Below are 26,542 nucleotides of genomic sequence, written 5' to 3'. Positions count from 1 at the left end.
TTGAGACAAAAGAAAAGCAGTGAAAGACAGTGGCTCAGATATTGCTGATTGGTCACTTCATTAGGTACATTCAACTGTTTATTAATGCAACTATCAAATTAGCCAATTACAGTGCACCAACTCAATTTCATCATGTAGACATGGTTGAGCTGATCTGCAGAAGTTCATAGTGAGTATCAGAATAGGGAACAAAGGTGGTTTAAGTCACTTCAAATGTAGCATTGTTGTTGTTCCTAGACGTGCTGGTCTGAGTATTTCAGAAACTGCCGGTCTGCTGCATTTTCCCACACAATCCTCTCTAGTGTTTACAGAGCATAGTCCAAAAAATAAAAAAGATATCCAGTGAGCAGCAGTTCTCTGGCTTTATGGTACCAGAGGCCAGATGAGAATGGGCAGACAACTTCCATCTGGGAAGGCAAAAATAACTCAAATAACCACTTGTTACCTGCCACCTGAGTGGTGTTGATGATCATGTTCATCCCTTAATGACCACAGTCTAACCAACTTCTGATGGCTGCTCCCAGGAGGATACTATGCCATGTCACAAAGCCCAAATCATCTCAAACTGGTTTCTTGATCATGACAATGAGTTCACTGTACTCAAATGACCTCCACTGTCACCAGATCTCAGTCCAATAGAGCACCTTTGGGATGTGGTGGAACGGGAGGTTCACATTATGGATGTGCAGCTGATAAATCTGCAGCAACTGTGTGATCCTTTCACGTCAATATGCACCAAAATCTACAAGGAATGTTTACAACCCCTTGTTGAATCTATGGCATGAAGATTTAGGGCAGTTTTGAATTTTAAAAATGGAGTCCAACTACCAAAGTGTACCGGTAAATATAGCCAACGCATGTTCACATAAGCTACAATGCAGCATATTCTTTAATGTTTTTTTGTTTATGTTTTAAATATACTATAATCTATGTTTTCTGAGAAGTCACAGCCTTCAAAATTATCCAGCTAGTTAATCATGTAAGTGGGACAATTTTTTTATTTTTATTTTAAATCTGACTTATTTTTACAGCATGAAGTTTTTATACAAACCGACTAGCTGCCCACAGCCTGTCAGTCTGTGGGCTGCTAATTGCATACTGGTACCAGTTGGAACAAAATTATATAACAGCATTATTTATTTTATTTTTGGTTCTAAAATTAAATAAGTAGCGTTGGTAACTCACATAGAAACTTATCCATGCTGAAAGTACGTCTAGGAAACGTAACTTTCAGCAGGATTCCTCATCCATAAATTCAGATGTACATCCATTAAGATACTTTACTTACTATCCAGTACCACCTTTTCATTTTTTTTATACTATTTTAAATAGCTCCACATCAGGCGATTGGGCTCATCCTAAAATGTAAATGAAAATGTAATTTGTAACATGGCAAATTTGTCCTAGAGACATTGTTTTTTCCATCCTCTACATCTCCTTCTACTAACGTTCAAGGTGTCTGTCTGTGCTGTGTTTCCATAAGCAGTTTCAGTAAGTCATGGTTGTTTTTCTCAGAGCTAAACATCTATAAGTAGAGCTCATCAGTTCTGTGCCCATCTCGGCTCATTGAAGCAAATGCTAATGTCCCGTGAAGGCAAATGCCTCTGCATCATCAGTAGACACACGGTTCCCCCTTCAGCTGGGGAGCCTCTCTGGGCCATTGTGAATCAATGATGTCTCCAAACAGGACAGAGTTTTATAGATTACCTGAGGATACGAGACTAATCAAATGGGAATCACAGAATCCGATTAATTGCAAACAAATGGGAAGCTGAGATCAATGTCCCGCTCCGAGTCTAAATGTTGCACAGCAGGTCACCTATTTCACATGTTATGTTATACTCTGATATATACCTACTCAGTTAAATCATTCACAACACTTAAAAGAAAACTATTCAGGGTCCTTTATCCCTTTGTCTTTTTTTAATCTGGAGACTCAAACAGGCGTTTTGTGGAGATAAGTCTGTATTTGCATGTATGAAGATGACTTACAATACACACCACATGATTTAACTGACATCATGAATACTTGAAAACATGACAGATTTTTCTTTGAATCTAGACCTCCCTTCTTTGTTGGAAAATTTACAACTACAGACTTCCTGTGTCATGCATAATAGGCTTGTCACTGAGAATTAATGTCTCTACTCCTATTTACTACCAAGAAAGAGGAAAAGAGAGGAGTGTGTCTGAACCATTTAAGGGCTACTGTCTTGCAATATTATCTTGACTGTTAATTTTTATTCTGGTAGCTGCGTATTTGAACAGAAAGGCAGAAGACTTTTTTTTTTTAAATTTCACAACTAAATGTCAAGTCTGCTTATAGATCTCTCCAATGTTCATCCAACTCACTGAATCTCAGAATAAGTCATATGTGTAATGTAAGCTCTCTGGGTTCACAGTCATAGTCACGACCACTAAGTATAGGCTTCCATCATGCACAAGCTAAAATTAACAAAATGAACAGAAATCAGTGAAGTGGAGATTACACGAATGCTGCAAAGTAGCTTTCAGTAAACTGCATGATGGTTCAGCCTGAAGTTATTTAAATTAATCTAATATCTAAGAGAGTTTAAACATATGCAGTAAAATATGTAATATTCGATACTGCATCCAAACGATTCTGTAATTTATCCTTCCGTGTGTGCTGCAGAAGCTGGACAGACTATTTGTCTTCTCTTATAATGTCCAGCCAGCAGCATGGTATATATTTTCTGCCTCCATACATGCAGCTCCTGTAGTTACAAAAATGTGACGCATGTGGACTCTGCTCTGAAACAAATGAATGTGAGCTTCAGTTGTATGAGGACATCAATTCTGCACGCCTGATGGCAGAATGGAGCAGGTGCGGTACACAAATCACAGGATGTCTACCATAACTCACTATGTGTGCGTGTGTGTGCGTGCACGTGTGCGTGCGCTTTCATGAACATGAACGTGGTGAGGGAAAGCACACACTGACCTTCAAAACCATATTTTTTTCATCAATTGCTGAGAAGCACTATTAAAAAGAACTTCAAACATAACGCTAAGCCTTTGTTTCTGTTCATGTTCTCTGCATTTCCCTCTATGCTATTTACTATATTTTACACGTTCATAAAATGTATGATTTAAATGCTCACATCTATAAATCACTTGTTATTGTATTTCTGAAGTAAAAACTAAAACCTCCTTTGATGTTGTGATGATTTATCATAACAATTATTTAGCTGCAGTTTTCATTCTTACAAAATAGGAAGCTCAATGTGTCCTGCACTGTGTCATCACTTGCTGTCAGAGCTGATAGCAGTCAACTTTTCAACCTGCTAACACACTTGAAACCAGGGAATAGACCATCACATATTCTGCACTATGATTCATAAATGTTAAGAATTCAGTTTTTGTTGCTCAAGAGACTAAATTTTGAATTTATTGTAGCTTCCTCTGAAATAATACTGCAGTCTTTGTACAAATACTTTGTTTGCAGCAGCCTACAATGCTGGACTTGCTTTGAATTAAATGCTAACATGCTAAAGTATTTTGGTACACTGCTGTTAAAGACACACTGTACACAGGTCAGCAGACCAGATGCTTGTACTTGTTCCAAAGATGGACAGCAAATTAAGAGGTGAAAGAGTTTTTGCAGCTGTGAAACGACATCAGGCAAGCTCCTTCACTTCTGTCTTTAAATCTCGCTTACAAACACCCTTCTATTTCTTGCCTTTCGACCCACTGTGAGATGTTGACTGTGACTTTATTTCACTTTTTATGTACGCCTTTATTGTTAACGTCTACAGTTCTTATATGTCCCCGTATCTTTTTACTGTCTGGTCTGTATTTGTCTTTTATGTTGTGTTTTGGGTTTTGTTTTTTTTAGTCAGTCCTGCTGTTGTTTACTTTGAGTGCTTTTTAAATAACGTGGTGTGGTATGGTAAAATATAAAGATATGATGATTGCTGGCTTTTGCACTGGACTGCACTAACATTTGATAACCTCCCCCTAAAAGCACAGACAAGTTTAATGGGGATTTTTCACAAATGAGAGGTTTGAAGCTTTAAAGCAGTGAAATTTTAACCTGATAGTGGGGTTAGTAGAGACAAAGCACCAAAGTTAGAAGGATTCATCATGTTGAAATATCACAGTCTTGACCATTACGGTGGACTGACAGACCCACAATGGCATCTCAAAAGCCACACTACTGTGGGGCTAAAGAAAGAACAATAAATCCATTGAAGATAGACCCATGCTGTCTTAGAGGTGATAAATATTGTGCTGAAGTGTGCAGAACTTAGGAGTCTGTCTTTGTAATGTATATAAAACTATTGTGAGTAGGGACCAGATTGTGGCTCGAAGCTTAAGTAAACAAGTCCTGTTTGAGGTCATGCAGCAGCCTAGATTTCAGTCCTAATATAGTTTAGAGTGAGTGCCAGATACTACACTGTAACTACCTAGGTATACACAGGCTGCGCTAATGGGGCTGGCAGTGATATACAGAAACAAGCTGGCAGGAGAAACAACTCCAAGGAAATCTTGCCAGAGAAGCTGACTGCAGCTCTAGGCCAACATATTTTACCTTTATAAGGAGAACTGGATCTCCTTTTGCCTTCTGCCTCAATCACATGAATCTCCTGGACTCGGGCAGTAAAACAATGACGTATTGCAACCACTAAAGTTTGTAGAAGATGGGGCTCAGTTTACAGTCAGCTCCAGTGTCCCTTTTGGACAAATTGTTCCTGTCTCTATTGTTTGTTTTTTTTTAATCCCAAAGTCATTTTGCCTTTCAGCAAGAAAAAAAAGGGCTAAGCACCATTTGGAAATATAGTTTTAAAGGAAATTGTTTGAGCTATCCCCCAGGTGAAACTTATATTCTGAAGACATGCATTAAGAATGCCGCTTGCTGACTTTATGTCACCGATACTTTGCTAAGTAATCGCTTTGTGAAAGTGAAAAGGAGCAGTAAAGTGGATGCATAATCAGAGACACTGTTAGGACTCGTCACTGTACGGCAACATGCAGTCAACGGAAACAGCAAAATCCCAAATGCACTCTGTCACTGTCTGCCCATAACACATTTATAACTCTGACCTGGAGTGAGTCTGTGAAAAGAATTGAATACATTTAACCAACATGGTTAATAAGTATGCATATCCATTAAGCCTGTATGAACAGAACAAACCCGCTTAATTCCTCCCTGATTTGTTGGCCCTCCTCCTGCTTCGTACAAGAAAGGAGTTGGAATTGCTTCTTTTGTCTGTAAAACACTGAAATCTGCAGGGATTAACAACGATACTGCAAAGTTAAAAGACTAAGTATTTGCCATCCCGACTTTTCAATATTTCCTCCTCCTATGTCTCATTCTTGCTGCTGCACTGACAATGGTGCTTAGGTGGTGTAATGAGGTATTAACGAATTTGAAATGTCTGTCCACGTGCAGGTGTATGCATTCAATTCCTAATTCTTTTGCCTTTTGTTCTTTTTTTTGCATTTCAGTAAATATGTCTGTCTCTTTGCTTTCTCAAAGAAGGAAGGGGCCTCAGGCAACATGCTACTCTCACATCGCTATCGCTGACTTTATTTGTTTGTATCTACCTGGAATTTTGCAATTGCTCATTTAATGATATCATACAAGAGATGCTAAGACAAAAAGAGTTTAAACTCTGAATGAAGATGATGTAAATGATGAAGAAGCAAACAGGCTGCGAGCAGACTAATTCCAGGGCACAGCAATTGACTGTTCAGTAGATGCAGAGCAGAGCGCGGCAGCGCCGGGAGCACATCAAGCAGCGAGTATGTCTGTATAAGAGTGCAGAGCTGTCTGCTTTGAGGATATCATTAACTCAGACACATGAGCGCACATAAGTACTCTGAGAAACTGCCTCCTAGAAATGCACGCTTCTTTAAGATGGAAACACTTCGAGTGAGATTTTAAAAAAGGCAGAAAAAAAGTGTTTTTGTTTGACTTTTCTTTGCTTACATGAGAGATTTTAAAGCTTTTCGGGAAACTCTCATATATACTGTTTGGCTGTAGGTAATTAAGTAACACTTGTATGGAACAGAATTGTAAAGAGGGAATAGGGAAAGTCTGTGTAAATACACGGATGTGCATACCAGATGATGTTCTTACCTGGCAGGTCGGAGAAGAGCAGGATGCATTCATTGAAGCCATTAGCCAATAGGCGGTCCCTGAGTTGCTGCAATATAGCTACGCCAATACAGAATGGGAATGAGGAGTTACCCAGGAGCAATGTGTCCCACAGGTGGAAGATCTTGTGCAGTGGAAAAACATCTGTATTGTGGGTACATAAAAAAAAAAAAAAAAACACAACAAAGACAAGATTTTACAAAGTAAGTGAATATGAGAGTGCCTGAAAAGAAACATGCCTCCAGAGATGCTCAATGGGATCCTGCAAATGGGACAATACCATGTAGCATGCACACAGTGAGAAATAGATAATCAGTTTGTGTATAATGAGGATAATTTGCATGTGCACAGTGCGTTTACTTAACATGGCTTTATGGGTTTAAAACGGGGAGCTCACTAAACAAAACTGTGCACTGTCAATGCTGCCTGGAGGGATATTTGATGTGGGGGAGGCAGCTGGAAAAATGTTTCAAGGTGGGTGTTGTTGTGGAAAAATGACAGGAAGAACATCAGGGGGCTGAGGAGCTTTAGAGCAAGAAACCTGCACAGGTTATTCCAAGCCAAATAAAACCACATCCTGATAATACGTCTCAGAGCAGTTATTATTTCAGTCACATTACTCTCAGTGTTTTAAAATTTAAGGTTTCCCTTCTGTATAGATTTATGCATGGGAACCAGCATTGTCCACCTGTTTATATCATCTCGGGGGTTTGTTAAGGTGGATACTAGGCAAGCTGACATGCGTGTGTGTGTGTGGGCAAAATGTGACTGTGGTGAGAGCTGTGAAAATGCCTCGGAGGATCTGCACCGCATTAGCAGTCAGCCGAGTTGGCCGGTGCATGTGAGTGACAGTCAGTGTGTCTGTGTGTGAATGGAAGATGACCCTCCAACCTTGTCTCATATTGGATCGGGGACATTAGCAGTCAGAAGGGCACACCTCGTGAATACTGGACTCACACACAGCCTCAGGGGGAGGATAAGGGTTAAAAGGGTCACAACTCACACTTCCCACACCAGAACTGGTATCTGTGTGTGTGGTTTTAACTGAAGATGTATCACCGAGCAAGGTGAAGGGTTCAAAAACATCAGTGGATAGTGCACATGCAGACTAATCTGGCTTCAATTAGTGTAAATTACAAGTTGTGTAATGTCTGTAACAGTCTGCACACTACCACAGCTCTAGTGTAACGATCAAAATTTATATCGACAAGGTAGCAAGTTATTAAAACAGTTGCTGTAAATGACGGTTTGCCTAGAGGGAAACAGGTTAATTGCATATCATTTAATTTTGGGCCCCTGTTAATATGATCTTTTTTCTGCGCTATACCTGCACTCAGTGAAAGGATCAAAGTGTAATGCTGCCATCCGCTGACAAACCTCATGCTGGGAGCATGCCAAATCCCCACCCCCCACAAAAATGTTTGAAAAAATGTCCCTTTAATAATAATGATGATAATAATATATATGTTTGATGCTACACCGGTAAAGGAAGCATACATATCACAACTAAAACACAAAGATATCTGCCAACCACCTGCATCACTGTGAAGACTGCAACCTGCTAATTTTACACTAAAAATGATTTTTATGAACATTTTCTTTTCCTTTTAATCTAATGCTTAATATTGCTGATCTAAATATCTACATCTAGATCATCCCAAAAGGCTAATAAGACTCCAATCATTTGGCAGTAGTTCACTGGTTGATAAGTTATGCATTTCTTTTGAAGTACATCAGAAAGTGAGTTTTCACCTTCTCTGTACTTGTTGAAGTTTTACAAAGGCCCCTTTATCATGAGGCCAACTTCAAAAACATCCAGATCAGCACTATCAAAAATTTTAAGACTATAATAACTTTCCAACCCTCTCAAAGTACAAGTTTATAAGGCCACATCTGCAGTAATATGACTTTCATATTAATTTTAAACGATCTCGGTCCAAATTAGCACTTCAGGACCCTTTTCTGAAATAATGCCCATACATACTAATGCATACAGTATAACACATCTTCGGGCATGTGTGAGCTGGTCTGAACAGAAAGTGGACGATTAGTTGCTTTGTTTTTCAGGGAAGCGCATGTAGTGACTAACAAGGGTTTGACCTTAAAGAAAGTGACTTAATCTTGTGTTTGTGTGTACAGAAGGGCCAGATGTGTTAAAAGCATTAGCAAACTATTAGCAAATAACGTTTCTTAGGTGGTGTCCTTTGCATATTTATCCATGCTTGCAGTGTATGCACAGTAAGTACACACCCTTGTCATAGTGACCAGAGGAGACAGTAGATGTCCCCAAGCTCCTCAGACATTGTTTCTGATGTTTTTGATTCTTTAGGAAGTAGGGCTGTGCGATATGACCAAAATCTCATATCCCGATATAAGAATTTTATCGTCCCGATAACGATATAAATCACAAAAATGTAACATTTTCTGTAAATTCTGTGAATCTCGGGCAGCTCGACTTGCGGGAAGTGTTTTCAGCTGCGCGTCATGTAGCTGGAGTCGAGTGTTTTACCAGATGCATGAAACGATACATTTTTAGACACAAGTTGTAACGGCCGCCGTTTTCTTTGTGAGTATTTATTACACGGCGTGCTGCGGGGAAAAGCCTGTTCTAACGTTTGAGTCCAAGGTTTACTTTTTAGCACCTGGTGGCTCTTTTTTATTTCTCATCCGTAAATAATCTTCTCTTTCACGTGATTCCGTTTATTTTGAAAAGTCTAAACAGGATCTTGAGCTTTATTGTGAAAGGTTTATGTGGAACATAAACAAGCGGAATCGCGATGGTGTTACCGTCGTTGTTGCTAACGACAACGGATAAAAATAGGCGCTTGTCCGTCAGTAGTGTGGTTATATTAAATCGTCGGGATTTATATTAGAGAATGTTTCTGACGTTATATTGTTGTCTTTTGTTGCAGACACCAAGTGCCGAGGTCCTGCCTCAACCTCCTTCAGACCAATTGGTGAGTGACACACCCACTTCATTCTTCCAACAGGTTACACATTATTTTTTTGTATTTGGCATCAAGTATATGTGTCAGTTGGGCCTAGTGCATAAATGAAATGCACTTTAATTGTACTAAAACAATCAGTTTTAGTCGAAGTTAACCAAAACCAACATTAGCATTAGGATAAAGTAATTGTCTATACCATTTGTTAGTCCAAACTTTCCCTTAAAGCATCAGCTTGATCCTGACAAAATTTGATATTTTTGTCGTTTTACACATGTTTTTGTCAAAATAAGCTCCCGCTGATCAGTTTACATGATTTAATTTCTGGGGAAATAGATGGCTGTACATCAGTGTTGGGTTTAGAGCTTTTATTGACAACAGCAGGAGAAGTTAGAAGTCAGGAATGTGAACTCTACACGTGTTCAGTCGTCATGTCCTCATATTGTTTTAAGCTGTGAAGGACAGGAGTGTGTTTCAGTTGCCTTCCTCATGTGGTAGGCCCAACAACTCTAGTGTGTGTTACACTGTCCTCATATCGTTGGGTAGCAGAACTGTACAGTGTTAAGTGTCTATAGAATCTGGTATAAGGAAGTCAGATTCTTCTGTAATAATATTCACTGATACAAATATGATCTGTAGTTAATTAAATATAAGAGAAAGAGAGAAATTTAAGAAATTAATATAGCCACTGCAGTGACCATCAAAACGATGAAAAAATATTGCTGTAAACAGTTTATTTTGCGACACCACGAAACAAACGATAGCGTAAAATGAAACGATAGACGTTTTTATATTGTCATCCGATATATATCGTTATATCGAACAGTCCTATTAGGGAGGTTAGATTCTTGTTTTGTTTTTTTACTCTACCACCTGCATCCTTGGTGCCCTTAAAACTGGAAGAAACTCAGAGGTAAGATGGATTATACAAAATCCAAATCCAGCCCACCAAAACAACGTAGAGATACCATTAATAAATATAGAAGAGTTTTTTTTTAAAAAGCATCATGCTCTCCTCAAGGTTCTCTTGAGGGAGGCAAGCATGCCGATAATTGTTAATGCATTTTTTATCATTTTTCAAATCCATATTCATTAAAGGATTTTTATTTTTATCATCCTGGAGTCGAGCGCCTGGGATTGATTTTGTTTGCCACATCCTACCCGTGTTCTACCACATACTGTATTCTTTCCTCTGTCTCATATCACCTCTAAAATATTTTCAAGGCCTTCATGTACAAATGTATTATTGATCGCTTTAAATTCATGCACTCTAATCAATACTAATCAATACAAACAGTCGTCACTCTAACTGGCTATTTTATCTTTATTTCATGAAATACTTCAAGCAAAGCTGGATGTTTATTTAGCAAGTTTGTATTCTTTACACAGACAGGCAGAATTGCAGTTGTAACTTCAGATCGTTAGTATGGATTTTATACATTCTGGGCAATTACTTTATTATTTATTCCGACGTTCTATTTCATTATTAAATGACTTTACTCTGTGCAGGCTGAAAAAAATGTACTCAAGTAAATCAGGTCCTTTCTCTGGCAGATTTTATAGATTCACTGCAAACCCAGCTCAGCAAAACAACTGCACCTGAACTGTGAGCTGTCATATTTCATGTTATAAATTACTAAGTAATAACTGAACTCCCCTCATGTGAGATGAAATTGAAAGTTCTGAATAAAGCCAGCAGTGGTTGATAGTTTTCATCAGAATATGTGTTTTTTGTTCTTTTCTCGCTTTGAATACAACACACATTTGAGCAGCTGATTTATCTTGTTGGTCACAAGTTGGATTTTTTACTATTTATCCGGATAAATACAAAATTAAAAAAAAAAAAAGAAGAAGCTGTGCCGGTCAACATCTCAGCTGATGCCGGACTGAGCGACTCTGTTCTTTCCCTACAGGACTGGAATTAATTAGCAGCGATAGTAAAGGTCACCATGACCAAAATAAATTTTAAAAAAACCTACAGAACTCGAAATTTGAGCCAATGACCTTTTCAGTCCTTTTTATTTGCACTCAGACGAAAAGCTGACTTCAAATATCCTGTGAAAGTTTTTGATTACACTCAGTGCCACATCAAGCCAGGGCATTGTGGGTGAAAAAAAAAAAAAAAAGAAAAAAAAAAGAGTACTTACGTGTAAACATTGTTAGGAACCAGGGAATAGCATAAAGCTGTGCGGAAAAAGAAAAGAGAAAAAAGATGATGACATAAGCATAACTTATACATTGGGGAAAATAATGATATGATCCCCTCCTGAATTTTTAAGTTTGCTCACACACACATGGTAATAAACAGTCTTTAAGTTTTATGGTAGTTTCATTTTAATGGAGAGAGACAGAATGTCAACTAAAAATCCAGAAATAACACATAACAGCATGAATTTTGGCTGCCACGGGTTGTGTGCCCATATTGCACACAGATTACAATCGATTGATCGATTATTCAATTATAGATAAGTTGTTATATGTAAGTACACCTGTCCAAACAATTCATTTCGTGGGTAAGACCAAAGAACTGTCAAAGGACGTCAGGGACAAGACTGTGAACCTGCACAAAGACCATCAGAAAAAAGCTTGGAGAGAAGCTGACAAATGCTGGTCCAATTATTCAGAAATGGAAGAAATTTAAATGATTTACAGAAGACTTGGGAGAATAGGGCTGGGACCAGATGAAACCAAAATCGAGCTCTTTTGCATCAACTCATCCTGACTTGCTGGGAGGAAGAAAAATGCTGAGTATGACCCAAAAAACACAATCCCCACGGTCAAACACAGAGGTAGAAACATTACTCTTGGACTTTTTTCTGCTAAGTTTACAGGATGACATCACCACACTGAGGGGCCAAAGGACAGGGCCATCTACTGTACCATAAAAAGAAAAGGCAAAAAAGAAAAGCTGAAGCTTTGAGCTGCCAAGCAGCAAGTAAGAAAAGGATTTAGAGAGTCTCTGTAAAGAGGGGTGGGCTAGAATCCCTCCTGAGATGTGTGCAAACCTGGTGACCAGCTAAAAGAAACGTCTGACCACTGAGCTTGCCAACAAGGGATTCTCCTCCAGTTGCTATGTTCTGCTTGGGGATAAAATACTTATTTGACTCTCATTCAATTAAAATGAAACTAGCACAAAAATTTAAGACTGTTCATTTCTTTGGAAGAGAGCAAACTTACCAATTCAGCAGGGGATCACATACAGCATTCATGTGTGCGTAGTATTCAACACATCAACTCAAAATAACACGCTAAGACTCAATCTCTGAGAAAAGCAGCACACATGGCTGTGAATCTCCACAGCTAAGAAACCGTAACAGCAATAAAGAGCAAACTGCTGACTTTGGTTATAAGTCGACGGGAAAAACGCTAACAATGAAAATGAATCTCAATATACTGATCTTGTCACTTGTCATTCGTCCTTTCTTTCTCTCTTATTTACTCTCTGCACTTCCCTGGGAGGAAAAGCATAAAATTGAAATGAAATAAGGCACACAGACAGATACAGACACACACACACACACACACACACACTACGCCATTAACCAACTGTTCTAGCAACTGCCAATTGCTGGCCACTGTCACCAAGGCTTTGTAAATTTCAGCGGCAAAAGCTCTGGAGCAGCAACAGCGGAGTTATCTCAGCCAGTTTACTGATTGCTAATTGCGAGGGAGCTGGTGACTGTTCAGTGGACCTCTTGTGTGCCTAAGTGTGACGAGACGGCCACTGCACTCAGAGTCTCATCCTCAGCCGCAACAGCCCAGCAGCAGGACTGCGAGTACAGCCAGATTGGATTAGCGTAGGTGTAAATGGCAGACTCAGGAGAGGCGATGTAGCCAAAATTGAAAGTGGCCCTGAATTAAACCACTGGCAACATGCAATTTGACTCTGCTGGAGCGGAGTCCAGGAACTCTGCAGCATTTCCAAAGATTACTTGTGGTTTCTGCATGTTTGCACAACATTTTTGGTTTTTTCTTTCTTTCTGAAAGACAAAGTGTGTTGAACTAGCCATGTTCCGGTTTGCATGTATGAGAAATCCATTCATACTGCAGTGACATTCGGCCTTTTAGTGCAGATGGATTTACTGCCTGAGTAAAACAACAGCTCAGAGTGTGCTCTGCAGTTCACAAAGGGAAAAGGGATTTATTATATATAAAGTCTGATTACTGGGACTGAAATCAAGCATGAAAGCTGTATCAACAAAGAGTGTTCCAGTATTGCCCTGGCCTAACAACAAAAGCAAGCATACAAAGTCCCCTTTGAAATGGTAGTACTGTACATGCTCTAAATGACAACCCAGAATGATAAGCAGTTTTTGGAAGGCCCAAGTCTGAACAATGAAGGCGCAAAAGACTAAAATAATTACAACAGGGCATCTGTTTAGCATAAAAACATGTTTAAACAGCCAAAAAAAAAAAGCAAAATCACCTGCAGGCTACATTTTTTTCTCCATACACTTTCATATTCTGACAATCAACAAGCACAGTTTGGTGCTTCACTTGCTCCATTTTACAGCTGCAATATCAGACACTGAGGAACTAGAGACTTAAATCCCTGACTCCTCTGTGATAAAGACCCCACTTTTCATCGGGTAACGTCTCAGAGGCCGGGCTGTGGATGACACACATTCATCAGCACACAAACTGAAACCCTGGAGAGACGGTGGAGACTTTAACCTTGTCACTGTCTGAGCAGAGCCGTAAGAAGGAAAGCAAAGGGCGAGGAGAGGTGGCGCAAAGTAAGAGAAATAAGGTAAGCCTGACAGAGGACAATCATTAAGTGTGCCTTGCAGACATTAGCCGCTGTATAAATCATTACCAGCGGACTATGGGGAAAACTTGACCCTGGCCACAAATTCTGGAAACGGGGATGTGGAACAAAAAATGTCATTGACTATGAAAAGATATACGTAACAATCTATGGATGGTCATTTTCTTTGTCCCCTGGCAATGAGACACTAAGAATATTTTTGTACTATTTTTGACTTGCCATTAAATATACATTTGCAATAACAAAAAAATGTTAATAACCAGGCATGTCCTACACTGCTGACTTTTATTTTCATCACTCTGCCAGAACACTTGCACTCTTGGTAACTTACATCTGGGATGAAGCCAATCTCATTTAGATGGTTGCTTAGCTCTGGGTCATGGAAGGCAATCATTTGAGAGAAGACAGTCAAGTACTCTGAAAAAGAGGCAAAAGGTCCATAAAGAGTGTACTGAGTAGTTTGAGTGTTCAGGCGTGAAGAACAGTAGGTCTGACCAAACAAAGCTCTATAGTAACCAGTAGAAAATACAACCAACAGTGTTGAGCCACCTCTCGTTTCTTTATAGTTTGCAAGAAAAATTAAACATAGGTGCAGCAATTTATTGAAACATATGCAAACATAAATGAAATAAAGTATATAAGGTGATTTTTTACAATGAGCTTGAAAGTCAATATTCCCTTCAATAGGCAAGGCAAGGCAAGTTTATTTATATAGCACAATTCAACAACAAGGTGATTCAAAGTGCTTTACAGAGACATTAAAAAAACGAAAACAATAAAAAGCATGATTTAAAATTGATTAAAAAAAACAGTAGATAAAATCAGAACAGTAGATAAAATATAAGTTTTGAAATTTAAGCTTAAAAGTGTGGATTTGGTGCTTTATTCAAATGCAGCTGAGAATAGGTGAGTCTTCAACCTGGATTTAAATAAACTGAGTGTTTCAGCTGATCTGAGGCTTTCTGGGAGTTTGTTCCAGATATAAGGAGCATAAAAGCTGAATGCAGCTTCTCTGTGTCTGGTTCTGACTCTGGGAACTGATAAAAAACCAGATCCAGATGACCTGAGGGATCTGGAAGGTTCATACTGGGTCAGGAGGTCACTGATGTATTTTGGTCCTACACCATTCACCAGTGGGAGCATGTAAATGTTAAACAGAAGGGGTCCCAAGATGGAACCTTGTGGTTCTGTCTAAAACCTGACTGGAAGGCGTCATAGCAGTTATTAGGTAATAGCCTCCCCACAGTCAAAATCTCAACATTACTGAAGCAGTGTGGGCTCATCTTGACAAAGAAGAGAAGAAAAGGCAGCCAACATCCAAAGAAGAGCTTTGAAATGTCCTTCAAGAAGACTGGAGAACTATTCCCAACGACTACTTACATAGAATAGAATAGAATAGAATAGAATAGAATAGAATAGAATAGAATAAAATTCAACTTTATTGTCATTGCACATGCACAGGTACAGGGCAACGAAATGCAGTTTGCATCCATCCAGAAGTGCTTTAGTGATATAGATATATTACAATATATATTAGCAATAATATAGATATGTAAGTATATTACAGAAATGGGTCTATTAAGGTATGTTATAATGTACACGGTATGAAGTATGTTGTGAATATTCTATAACTATAAGTATGTACAGGCTGTAGTGAGTACAAGCTATGTACAGGATATGAACAGGATATAAATATGAAAAACTATACAGAATATGAAATAAATAACTTTACAGAAATCTGAGATATAGAGTTATACAGAAATGGGAACTATGCAAGTTGTAAACAGTTGTAGGGTTAAAAATTATCGTATGTACAGAATGATTATTTACAGAGCTATACAGTAGTGCAGTTAAGATAAGTGAGATATGTGGATAATTTCTACAGAGGCTATATAAAGTGCTAGTGGTTGTGAGTGGTGGTTCAGTTCATTTTATTATTGTGTGTTTGAGGGTACAGTTGTCCATTGTGGGTGTGTGTATGTTCAGTCCATGTGTTAACGTGGGTCAGATGTCAGGAGGCAGAGTTCAGGAGTCTGACAGCTGTGGGGAAGAAGCTGTTCCGGTACCTGGTGGTCTTAGTCCGGAGGCTCCTGTAGCGCCTCCCAGAGGGCAGGAGGGTGAAGAGTCCATGTGATGGGTGACTGGGGTCCCTGATGATTTTACCAGCCCTTTTCAGACACCGCTTCCTGTAGATGTCTTTTATGGCAGGAAGTGGTGCTCCGGCGATGCGCTGGGCAGTTTTCATGACCCTCTGCAACGCCTTCCGGTCCGAGGCAGAGCAGTTCCTGTACCAGACTGTTATACAGTTGGTCAGGATGCTCTCGATGGTGCAACGATAGAAGTTCACCAGGATGTCTGAGGACAGGTGGTTCTTCCTCAGAATCCTCAAGAAGAAGAGGCGCTGGTGAGCCTTCTTGACCAGCTTGGAGCAGTTGGTCGTCCAGGTGAGATCCTCGGAGATGTGGACTCCCAGGAACTTGAAGCTGCTCACACGCTTAATGTGGATGGGTGGATGTGGGTCAGCATTCCTCCTGTAGTCCACGATGAGCTCCTTGGTCTTCTCGGTGTTAAGCAGCAGGTTGTTTGTGTCGCACCACTCAGTCAGACGATCCACTTCCGCCCTGTAGGCGGCCTCATCGTTGTCACTGATGAGGCCAATCACCACGGTGTCATATGCAAACTTAATGATGGTGTTGGAACCATCAGCCGGTCTGCAGTCGTGGGTGAAGAGGGAGTAGAGGAAACGGCTCATCACACAGCCTTGTGGTACACCGGTGTTCATCGTGATTGTAGATGAGCAGCGGTTATCCAGCCAGACATGTTGGGGGCGGTTGGTCAGGAAGTCCAGTAACCATTTGCAGATGAGGGAACTGATGCCCAGGTCTGTCAGTTTCCTGATGAGTTGTGAGGGGTGGATTGTATTGAACGCTGAACTGAAGTCTATAAACAGCATTCTGGCGTAGGTGTTGTTGTTGTCCAGGTGTGAGAGGACAGAGTGCAGTGCGATGGAGACTGCATCCTCTGTGCTCCTGTTCTGGCGGTATGCGAATTGGTGGGGGTCCAGGGTGGGGGGGAGACAGGATTTGAAGTGTGCTAGGACCAGCTGCTCTAAGCACTTAGTGATGATGGGGGTGAGTGCTACTGGGCGGTAGTCATTGAGGCAAGATCGGTTGGAGTTTTTGGGTATCGGGACGATGGAGGTGGATTTGAAGCAGGCCGGTACCACAGCGTGGGCCAAGGACAGGTTGAATATGTCTGTCAGCACTCCTGCAAGCTCCCCAGAACACGCTCTGAGAACACGCCCGGGGATGCCATCAGGACCTGCAGCCTTGTGGACATTGATCCTGCTCAGCACCGCTCCTACATCGGTGGGGGAGAGAGTCAGAGGTTGGTGGTCTGGCGTCACGTCTGCTTTGGTTGTGGTTGTGGGGTTCCCTCGCTCAAAACGAGCATAAAAGTTGTTGAGCTCGTTGAGGAAGGAGACATCAGAGGATGCGGGGGAGGGTTTAGTGGTCCTGTAGTCTGAGATGGTCTGGAGTCCTTGCCACATGCGTCGGGGGTTGGAGTTGGAGAAGTGTTCTTCTACCTTCTTTTTGTAATGGTGTTTGGCTTTTTTGATGCCCTTCTTTAGATTAGCCCTGGCTGTACTGTAGGCGTGTGCATCTCCTGACCTAAAGGTGGTGTTGCGGGCCTTCAGGAGGAGACGAACATCCCGGTTCATCCAAGGCTTCTGGTTGGGGTACATGGTGATACATCATGGAGAAGCTCACGGCTCTCCAATGGGAGATTGAGAGGCCAGTGTTGGACTGTTAGAACAGCTTTGAAATTCATATGAGCTGTTCGCACTAAAGTAAAAAGCACCATCACTTCATGCGGATACCCTTTCGGCGCCAGCTGCGGTCGCAAGGCTGCAGCCGAACAAAAACACATGCTGTCCTCCCAGGAGCCCAGCATGAGTAGAGGTCTCTTTTTTTCCCTCTTGTACTTTCCCATTGTAGTGTATATTTCAGTGTTTTTTTCTGTAACGCTACCGAAACCACATCGAAAGGAGCCAGCTGAGGTGGTTCGGGCATCTGACAAGGATGCCCCCTGGGCGCCTCCTGGGTGAGGTGTTCCAGGCATGTCCCACCGGGAGGAGGCCCCGGGGCAGACCCAGGACACGCTGGAGAGATTATATCTCTCGGCTGGCCTGGGAACGCCTTGGTATTCCCCCGGATAAGCTGGAGGAGGTGGCTGGGGAGAGGGAGGTCTGGGCCTCTTTGCTTAGGCTGCTGCCCCCGCGACCCGGCCCCGGACAAAGCGGATGAAGATGGATGGATGGATGGATGGATGGATGGCTACCGATCTCCGACCTGTATCCTCATCTGATGTCTGTGTTGTGTGTGTAAGGTCGGAGGGGGGGGTCCTATTTCACTGCAGGGCAACCGGCACGTGGCAAATAAAGCCTTGATTGATTGATTGATTGAAATGTAAAGCAATCAGACTAAGAGAGTTCAGGCTGTGCTGAAGAATAAAGGTGGTCATACCAAATGTTGACTATTGACTCAGTTTTTTCCTTATATACTGCATTGCTATGTATATTTGTACACGTTTCAATAAACTGCTGAACCTATTTCTCTTTTTTCAAGCAAAATATAAAGAAATGAGGGGTGGTGCAGTATTGTTCATCAAAGAAAAACATACACAAACGTGACTCAGAAAAGCTTGAGTGTAGTAATTCCATCAAGTGAATCAGTTTTATTGAAATTTAGTCAACTCTTATGTGTTACCCACATGTTGCTCGTACTCTCCTGATCCACTTTTCAGCCTTTCTCAACCTCAGTACATAGTGAATGTAAACTCATGCTGCACAAAGCTGTGCAAGCCCCATTTCTTCACACAGTTCATCTACAAAGGAGCTCTGACCAGAAAGATAAACATTAGACAGCTCTCTCCAGGGCATCTAGCAGGGGAAGAAATGATAATAGTCACATTCCCCATGGAGTTCAAGAGGTGTATGGTGCAGCTGTTTATCAGTCACGTACGAATTGCCTGTGACATTTCTCTGCAGGCACTTGCAGTTTCATTTGTTTCCCTATCTCTAAATGATGCGACTCAGCTGCAAACTCCATTAAGAAAGACTGAAATTAGTTTTCAGAGCTTAGAAGCAACATGGAGCCAAAATTTAATCAACATTGAGCTGACGGGCTGATGCTCAGTGCCAGCCGATGATAATTTGCTTTTGAACTTAACTGAATGCTCAGACAACGTTTAATGCTTATTACTTAACTTGTAGTTGACTACATATGATAACCGGTAGAAATGACAACAAGTAATAAAATAATATGGAACAGCGTCTGCTCGAAGAATGAAAACTGAATATTTCATTAGTGCGTAAGTAACTCTCTGAGTTGTGCGAAGATTACTCAAGTATAGCTTACCTTGGATCACATGAGAGTTGTCCTTCAGAAAAAAGTTGTACAAGTACTTGGGGATGAAGGCAGACATGCAGGCATATGCCAAAGCTGGGAAGAGAATCAGATAAAAATGAAAGTATGAAAAGTATGAAAATAAAATGGAGATAAAATACTAGTTAGCTACTTGAGTTCACATTAAAAGTCTTGCCTTCATTGTTGAAATTCAGATATAGAAAGGGGGCACAAAGCGAATCCAAACCTGAAGTGAAAATCAAGTCAGAACAGCTCATGATCTTCACACAAATTCAACTGTAGGGTCAAGAAATTTAACAAGGAATTTGAAAAGTGTGGCATGACCACCACCTAGTGTCTATTTATGTACAGTACAATAATAAATAGTGCGAGTTACAAGAGAATGACTGACCCTGCCAGTAGACCAGGTCAGGGTGAGACACCACCCACGCTTTCAACACACGTCTGAACTTGATGTGGCCCTGGGGAGATGACAGCAGCTCATCATATTGGTGGCACCGTGGGATGTCCACTTCAATCTGTAAGCATGTGCACGAAAAGACAAAAGAGATTGAATGAAGTTAGATTAAATCCACTTGTATACACGGCGTAACATGCATTTTTAAACAGCTGTGTACCTGTCTGTCAGTTGGTATGGGAGTATCCTTGTCTATACCTTCATATTTAGCTTGAATGTCACCCTGTGCAAAAGAAGGAGAGTAAGCGGTACCACAAACAAATATAAAAATGCAACTTTTCATGATTTATTTTGTACCTCAATGCCCAGCAAGCCAGCCCACGCCAGCCCTCGTACAAGTGGGGGAATGTCCACTCTGGCTTCTTTCCACACTAGGGTCTTCTTGTACGGGTAGGCCTAAAGTCAAAGCAATACATTATTGAGTCCCAGTCTAACAATAACACGTTTAAACAACAAATACTACAAATACAGGACAGAAACTGAGGAAATGCTTTTGCATGCTGAGTGCTGCATATGAATTTGTATGGAGCCCTGACCTTGAGCAATCTGTCAAAGAGGATGATGCGGATGAGCTGGTACTCGGTGTCTCTTTCACGGATGATGAGTGGCAGCGTGACGGCGGCCGACAGTTCATTGCTGCTGTTGGACTGGGGCAAACTCGACTGTCTGGAGGAGGGAGAAATAAGCAGAGGGGGGGTATGACATTTCTCAAGCTAAAATAAATGATGAAGTAAGGTGTAAAATACTAAAGGGGAGGAGAGGATGACAAGAGCAACTTCAAGATTGAGAGCACTTACTCGTCTTCGAGGAGAGGGTAATAGGCTTCTCTGGCTACATCTTTCAACCTCTGGGGGAAAAAAAGACCACTTATGGTAAAAACAGTAACAGAAGTTTATAGTTTCTATAAATATCTAGTCTCTATAGTAATTTATAGTTTCTATTGCAAGTGCAATTTTACTGCAGTTGCAATACAGCAAGGCAACATTAAAAGATTTTGTCAACTAATAAAAACACACTTATTAATACAGAAGTACGAGTGGCATAATGACTGCAGTTGTTTTCAGTATATCAAAGGAAGCCCAGAAGGCTGCAGATAGTGCAGGAGTGTTCATAAAGAAATGTACACATTTTACGGTCTTACATTTCTGAGTTGGCACAGAGACAGCGTCACTGTCGTGTCATCGAGCAAGAAACTCCGATCCCTGCCCTGGCCAAACGTCTCCCCATCCTCCAAGACGAAACTGAAAAGGAGATGCAATCAAGATGCAGACAGGCTCAAAATTTAAATAAAAACTGCCAACCGCTCAGTCTTTTGTGTTTGTGCATATGTTGTTTTATACTTGGGCAGTGTGGAGATCGGTGGTTTGGACTGAATGATTTCCTGGTTGGTGAGCTCCTTTTCTAGGTCTCCACCTGCCAGACACCACAGATGATAAACCTCATCTATGGCCCGCTCCGACAGGTAATCCTCATCGTCGTCTAATAGCACACACACAAACATATACACACACACAAAAAGAGTAAAAACCCAACAGGCACAGGTGGCTCTACAACATATGAAAATAAATGGTGAAAGTAGTGACTGTTTGAAAAGGAAATGACACTAATAAAGTCTTTTTTTTTTTTATTATTTCATCTGGCCTGCAACAAATAAAATAAACAGCGTAAATCTAAGGAAATCGCTTCCAGAACTAGAAAGCAGGAAAAAACAAAACTTTCTCATTTCTACTGTCAAGATGTTCTCGACAGTGGAAAGCTGTTGGCGTGGTGAAGAGAAAAGAGAGTTTGGAATTAAATACAGGACTGTATGGTATGTGAAAAGGAGGATAAAACAATGCTACGACTTTATTAGTAAAGGAACACTTAATTAAAGCAATTTCTGGATAATCTGTTCTGCTTTAAGAGTGTTTTTAAGGTTTTTAATCAAAGGAAAGTAGTTCGACATATGGTTTGTGTATGTCCGACGTTGTTGTGTGTTTCAGTGTCTGTGTAAGTCTGCATATTTGTTTGTGTGTAAGTGGGTAAGACCTTTGCAAAGGTCACTGATGTCGTCTGGGAGCACCAGATGTGCACAGCGCAGGGATGAGGAGAACAGGCTGACAGGCTTCTGGAAGGGTGTGTAGTGGCAGGAGATGCTATTAAAAACAGGGTCTTGCAGTAGTTCTGCAGGGGTTGGCCTATATTATGTATAAAAGTCAAAAGACATGATTATCATGACACCAAAAAAGATTTTCTTTTTAACTTAATGTCTAATGACCTGCAATAGGATATGAAATCCAACAGAAACTGGATTTACCTTTTAGATGGAAGAAAGGTCAAGCACTTCCTTAATAACTCAAGAACACTGTCAGGCAGCTCCTGTAAATATTATACAAATATGATCAACGCTGTCATAAATGGAACAGACACACCGCATTGATGCTTCCCAATAAGAGTCAAGAAATATTAGTGAGCATTTGCACAGTTGTTTAAGAGTGTCCATCGCCAAGACAACCTGGTTAACCTAGCAGTGTTTTCCATGGTGGAAGAAACCAGAACTCCAGGATAATGACGTGTACAAGCACTGAGAGAACATGCAAACTTCACATAAAAGGGCCCTGGCCATATTGAAACTGCTTCCCAACTTACATTATGTCACATTTTCAAATATAATAATGCATGAAATCTCTTTCTGTTTCTTTGTTTCTTTGTCCATAAACTCCTAAAAATCCATAAAATCTACTACCCTTTCAAAAAAACTTTTTGTGACATTAAGTACAAGCCAAACAAAACCGTAGCATGAGCATGTACTAGTTACAAAACTTCTAGGGATTTGCATGTAACAGACAGTGCTTAAATAAGCCACAGAGTGTGCAGAAGACGTCAATAATGACATCTGCAGAAAAGACCATTGCTGCTAACTTTCCCTCAATTCAGGATTTGTACAAATCCAGAATCAGGAAACGAACAGGCAATATCACTGCAGACCCATCACACCCCACACAAAACCTGTTCTAACGCCCCTCCTCTGGTAGGCGCTACAGAGCACTGTACGACTAAACAAGCAGACAAACACAGTATCTTTCCACAGTCCGTCACTCTGATGAACACTTAGAATGGTCACATAGTGTCCGTACATAAACATCCACCATACCTGCTGCTGGATGAAAGCATACTGTATATACTGTTTTTGTTTGTCTTTTATATCCATTCATCATCATACATACCTATATAAGATATTTTTGTTTGAATCACAAACTCCACCATTTATGTAAAAAATATTCAATAATTATTTGAGTGAAATCAACCACCCAAACAACTAAAATAATTTAGGTGAGTAAAACAACAATATTTTTAGACTGAATATATGTACAATCTGGTTCGTGCTGTTTTGATTTCAGAACCTACATTTAGGTATCCAATTAGCATGAAGATCAAAGACATCAAAACACAGCCAACCTAGAGATAAATGTAGGTTTTACACGTGACTATAATACTGTGATGATAAATCCAACTTTAATGACTCTGTATTTTTATCAGAAAACAAAAACCTAACTGCCCATCGTCACAACATTTGTCTGCATGATTCATAAGTAGGCTTATTCACGTCGTACTCAGATCACGCCTATATTTAAACTTCTCTTTGATTTCATCTGCAAACGCTGAAAGTATATCTTGAATAGTTGTGACTTTAATGTGTTGACAAAATCTGGCCATAGACAGACAGAAAGCATTCAAAATGTCTTTTATGGAGTTTATGTTATAGTAGGTTTCACACACACACATACAGACAACACCAGCTATGACATTGCTGCCGGTCAAACAGACATTAGGTTTACCTTAATGGTATCCAAGCAACCATGTTCCTCAGCAAGGACAGTGACAATGTCATCCATGCAACCTAAGGAGGACAAACAACATCGCCACTTAAGCCTAAACGAGACTAGAGGCACAATTTTTTCTGTGCTCTGAATAACCCAGATGACCTTTGTACTCACCCAGGGTTAAAATGAATTTCAGCCTCTCGCTTATATCAATATTCTGCAGGAGTCTTCTGCCCTGCAATTGATTCGATTTTAAGATGGAATTTCTAAACAAAAATCCAAAATCTTGCATGAATGTTTATTAAGAATTCTTACCGCACACAATTCAAAGAGCAAAATGCCGAGCGACCAGACATCAGACTTTGGTCCCGAGGGCAGAGGAGCTTCATCACGGGAAGGGTCACTGGGGTGGAAGGAGCCCTGAGCGATCACCTCTGGAGCAAGGTATGATGGGTACCTGAGGCAAAAATGACAGAGCAGATAAGTATTGCACTTTTATAAGCCTCAGAATAAGACAAATTATAAACAGCAAGTTAATTAAGGCTTTAAACCCCACAGGGAATTTGCTGAATTTCTGTTTTATATCTAATATGACATCTTCTTTATTACTCTATGTAAAGTGTTGTTATTGTTCTTGTTAATAAATGATGTCCAAACAGCTGTTCCTCAAAGCGAAAGCTGTTTGTCAGTTACATTTATTGAACTTTCAACACCAAATGTTTCATGAAAGTCACAGGAATGTGCCATCATTTCTCTTCTCAGTCTGCAAAAGGATATTACACAGATACTTGGTAGAACATGAAGACCTTTGGATTGTGATCAAAGCCCAAAGATCTGTGACAGTTCCTTAATCAGGATGCCCTAAAAGCTGGTTTCTGTGAAAAAGGATATGAGCCAATTATGCATCATTTTTACGGTCAATTGCCTGTTTTTTGTTGAGTAACAGAAACCAGATATGCGTGAAGACTTGACCCTTTACACTGAGCTAACTGAAGGAAAAAAAGAGAAGAAAAGGACATACCCAATGGGAAAATCCACATCTGCCCCGTGATCAGTCATGTGATAAAGGCCGAACTTTGCCAGCTTGACGTTCCCCTGCAAAGACAAGCTCGACATTAGAGTGCAAGACCTTTTTTTCCAATTTCTTTAAAACTAGACAGTAACTCAGGCTAGCGTAAACCTGATGACTTTGATAGAAACAGTACCTTGCAGTCCATGAGGACATTGTTTGGGCCGAGGGCTCGGTGCACCAAACCATTTTTGTTCATAAACTCCAGGCCTTCAAGAACCTCATAGGCTATTTGCAGCACCTTTTCTGCACTAGCACAAACAGAAACCTTTTTTATTGTTAATGCGCTGAAAAGTGTACATCACATGAAAAACCTTATGAACAATAAGGTTTAAAGGGAACTGTTCAAAAGTGAAAGTAAAGAAAGGTAAAATAACAATGAATCATTCACATCAGTCACATTCACATTTTTTGTGTATTGCTGTCTGGTTAGTTTTGGTCGTTTTACCTGGGTGCGTTTTCTGGTTTTTGGAAAATGCTTAAACAGTTCTCATAGTGTTCAGCAACAACGATTAGCCGTTCTGAAGAGCAAGAAAAAAAAGATAATGATTATTAAAACCAGCAATAGGGTCACTATTGATAATACACCTGGACTAATTCGAAATCTAGCAAGAAGGATAAAAGGTTGAGATACAAATACAATCAAGACTTTTGCTGTCGGAAAGGCAAATTTCAGAAAGAAAAACAAAAAACTTCTGGATTTGTATTTTCCAAATGTTCACAACCATTATGTAAGGATGGTGTTTGAAGGACTCCTTAATGACATACTATGTAGTACATGTCATGTTTCCCACTTGTAAATACATAGATATACATTCAGTGGCCACTTTGTTAGGTACAACTAATTAGAAAAATCACATAGCAGCAAATCAACACATTTAAGCATGTAGAGTCAAGCCAATCTACTGAAGTTCAAACTGAGCGTCAGAATGGGGTAGAAAGGTGACCTCAGTGACTTTGAACATGACAATGGTTGTTGGTGCCAGATGGGCTGGTTTGAGTGAGTGGCAATTCTCTGGGAGAAAATTCTTTGTTGATGTCAGAAGTCAGAGAAGAAAACTCTAATAACGACTTGGAGCATCACTGAATACGCAACATGTGGAACCTTGAAGCAGATGGGCTTACAGCAGCAGAAAACACCAGGTGCTAATCCTGTCAGCAAAGAACAGGAAACAGGCTACAGTTTGCACAGGATAAGCAAAACTGGAAACAAGAAAACTGGAAAAACGCTGCCTGATCTGATGAGTCTCAACCTTCAGATGGCAGGCTCAAAATCTGACATAAACAACATGAAAGCATAGATCCATCCTGCCTTGTATCAACAGTTCTGCCTGGCTGGTGTATTGGTGGTGGTGTGGGTAATATTTCCTTGGCACACTTTGAACCCCTTTGCTTACAGCAGAGTCATGTGCTTTATAGGTATTCCCAAAATTCATAAATCATAGCAAACATGTATCCAACACAAGCGTGTCATTAAACATGTTATGTGTCACCACTTTAGTAAGTTCTGTACTGAAAGCCCAAATTAATAGCTTCAATTTAGATAAGTTGTTTAAGTGCTTAATATGAAATGTGATGACAGGTTACACATTTTTATTTTAGCACTACAAGAGACAAGACAGAAAGCCATACCGTGCTTCCCTCTGGAAATGTCCACATACTGGCAGAGTCTGGGGTGAGTGATGGTTTTGAGAATCTGGAAACGTCCCAGGATTTTGATGGAGTTGGGAGTCAGAGGGAGTCCATTGCTTCCACAGACATCATGTGGAAGAGCTGAGGCAAAGAAGGTAAAGGCTCCTAGCTGGGCGTCTTTAAGGGAGCGCATTGTGCCACTGGCTTGAAAAACAGATAAAGGGAAACAGCAAGGGGAAATTATGCGTAAAACATGAATGAAAGAAACATTAATCAATACGGTGATGTGGTATATTATCCAACTTCACCCTTAATGTA

At 40.4% G+C, this 26,542-nt stretch overlaps 1 protein-coding gene across 1 annotated transcript in view; it reads right to left on the bottom strand.

Annotated features, from left to right (window-relative positions):
* The window catches only part of tbck (TBC1 domain containing kinase), a 61,189-nt gene extending 34,772 nt beyond the window's left edge, over positions 1-26,417 (bottom strand). Inside the window, exons 1-21 of the mRNA XM_085355852.1 lie at positions 26,225-26,417; positions 25,041-25,113; positions 24,729-24,843; positions 24,545-24,618; positions 23,839-23,980; positions 23,698-23,758; positions 23,539-23,600; positions 22,017-22,078; positions 21,749-21,897; positions 21,061-21,199; positions 20,862-20,961; positions 20,518-20,567; positions 20,257-20,386; positions 20,018-20,116; positions 19,881-19,943; positions 19,655-19,781; positions 19,439-19,489; positions 19,255-19,338; positions 14,166-14,251; positions 11,214-11,250; positions 6,104-6,265 (exon numbers count right to left, since the gene is read on the bottom strand). Of these exons, the coding sequence (XP_085211978.1) occupies positions 6,104-6,265; positions 11,214-11,250; positions 14,166-14,251; positions 19,255-19,338; positions 19,439-19,489; positions 19,655-19,781; positions 19,881-19,943; positions 20,018-20,116; positions 20,257-20,386; positions 20,518-20,567; positions 20,862-20,961; positions 21,061-21,199; positions 21,749-21,897; positions 22,017-22,078; positions 23,539-23,600; positions 23,698-23,758; positions 23,839-23,980; positions 24,545-24,618; positions 24,729-24,843; positions 25,041-25,113; positions 26,225-26,417 (2,059 nt within the window). The remainder of the gene's footprint in view (positions 1-6,103; positions 6,266-11,213; positions 11,251-14,165; positions 14,252-19,254; positions 19,339-19,438; positions 19,490-19,654; positions 19,782-19,880; positions 19,944-20,017; positions 20,117-20,256; positions 20,387-20,517; positions 20,568-20,861; positions 20,962-21,060; positions 21,200-21,748; positions 21,898-22,016; positions 22,079-23,538; positions 23,601-23,697; positions 23,759-23,838; positions 23,981-24,544; positions 24,619-24,728; positions 24,844-25,040; positions 25,114-26,224) is intronic.
* Positions 26,418-26,542: the final 125 nt, after the last annotated feature.

This window comes from Diplotaxodon limnothrissa, linkage group LG6 (assembly GCF_057381915.1).
Source record: "Diplotaxodon limnothrissa isolate DT_005_m linkage group LG6, D_limnothrissa_male_GT1.1, whole genome shotgun sequence".
Classification (NCBI taxonomy): domain Eukaryota; kingdom Metazoa; phylum Chordata; class Actinopteri; order Cichliformes; family Cichlidae; genus Diplotaxodon; species Diplotaxodon limnothrissa.
Note: the sequence above shows the minus strand (reverse complement) of the source record. Positions and strands in the feature narration are given on the sequence as shown.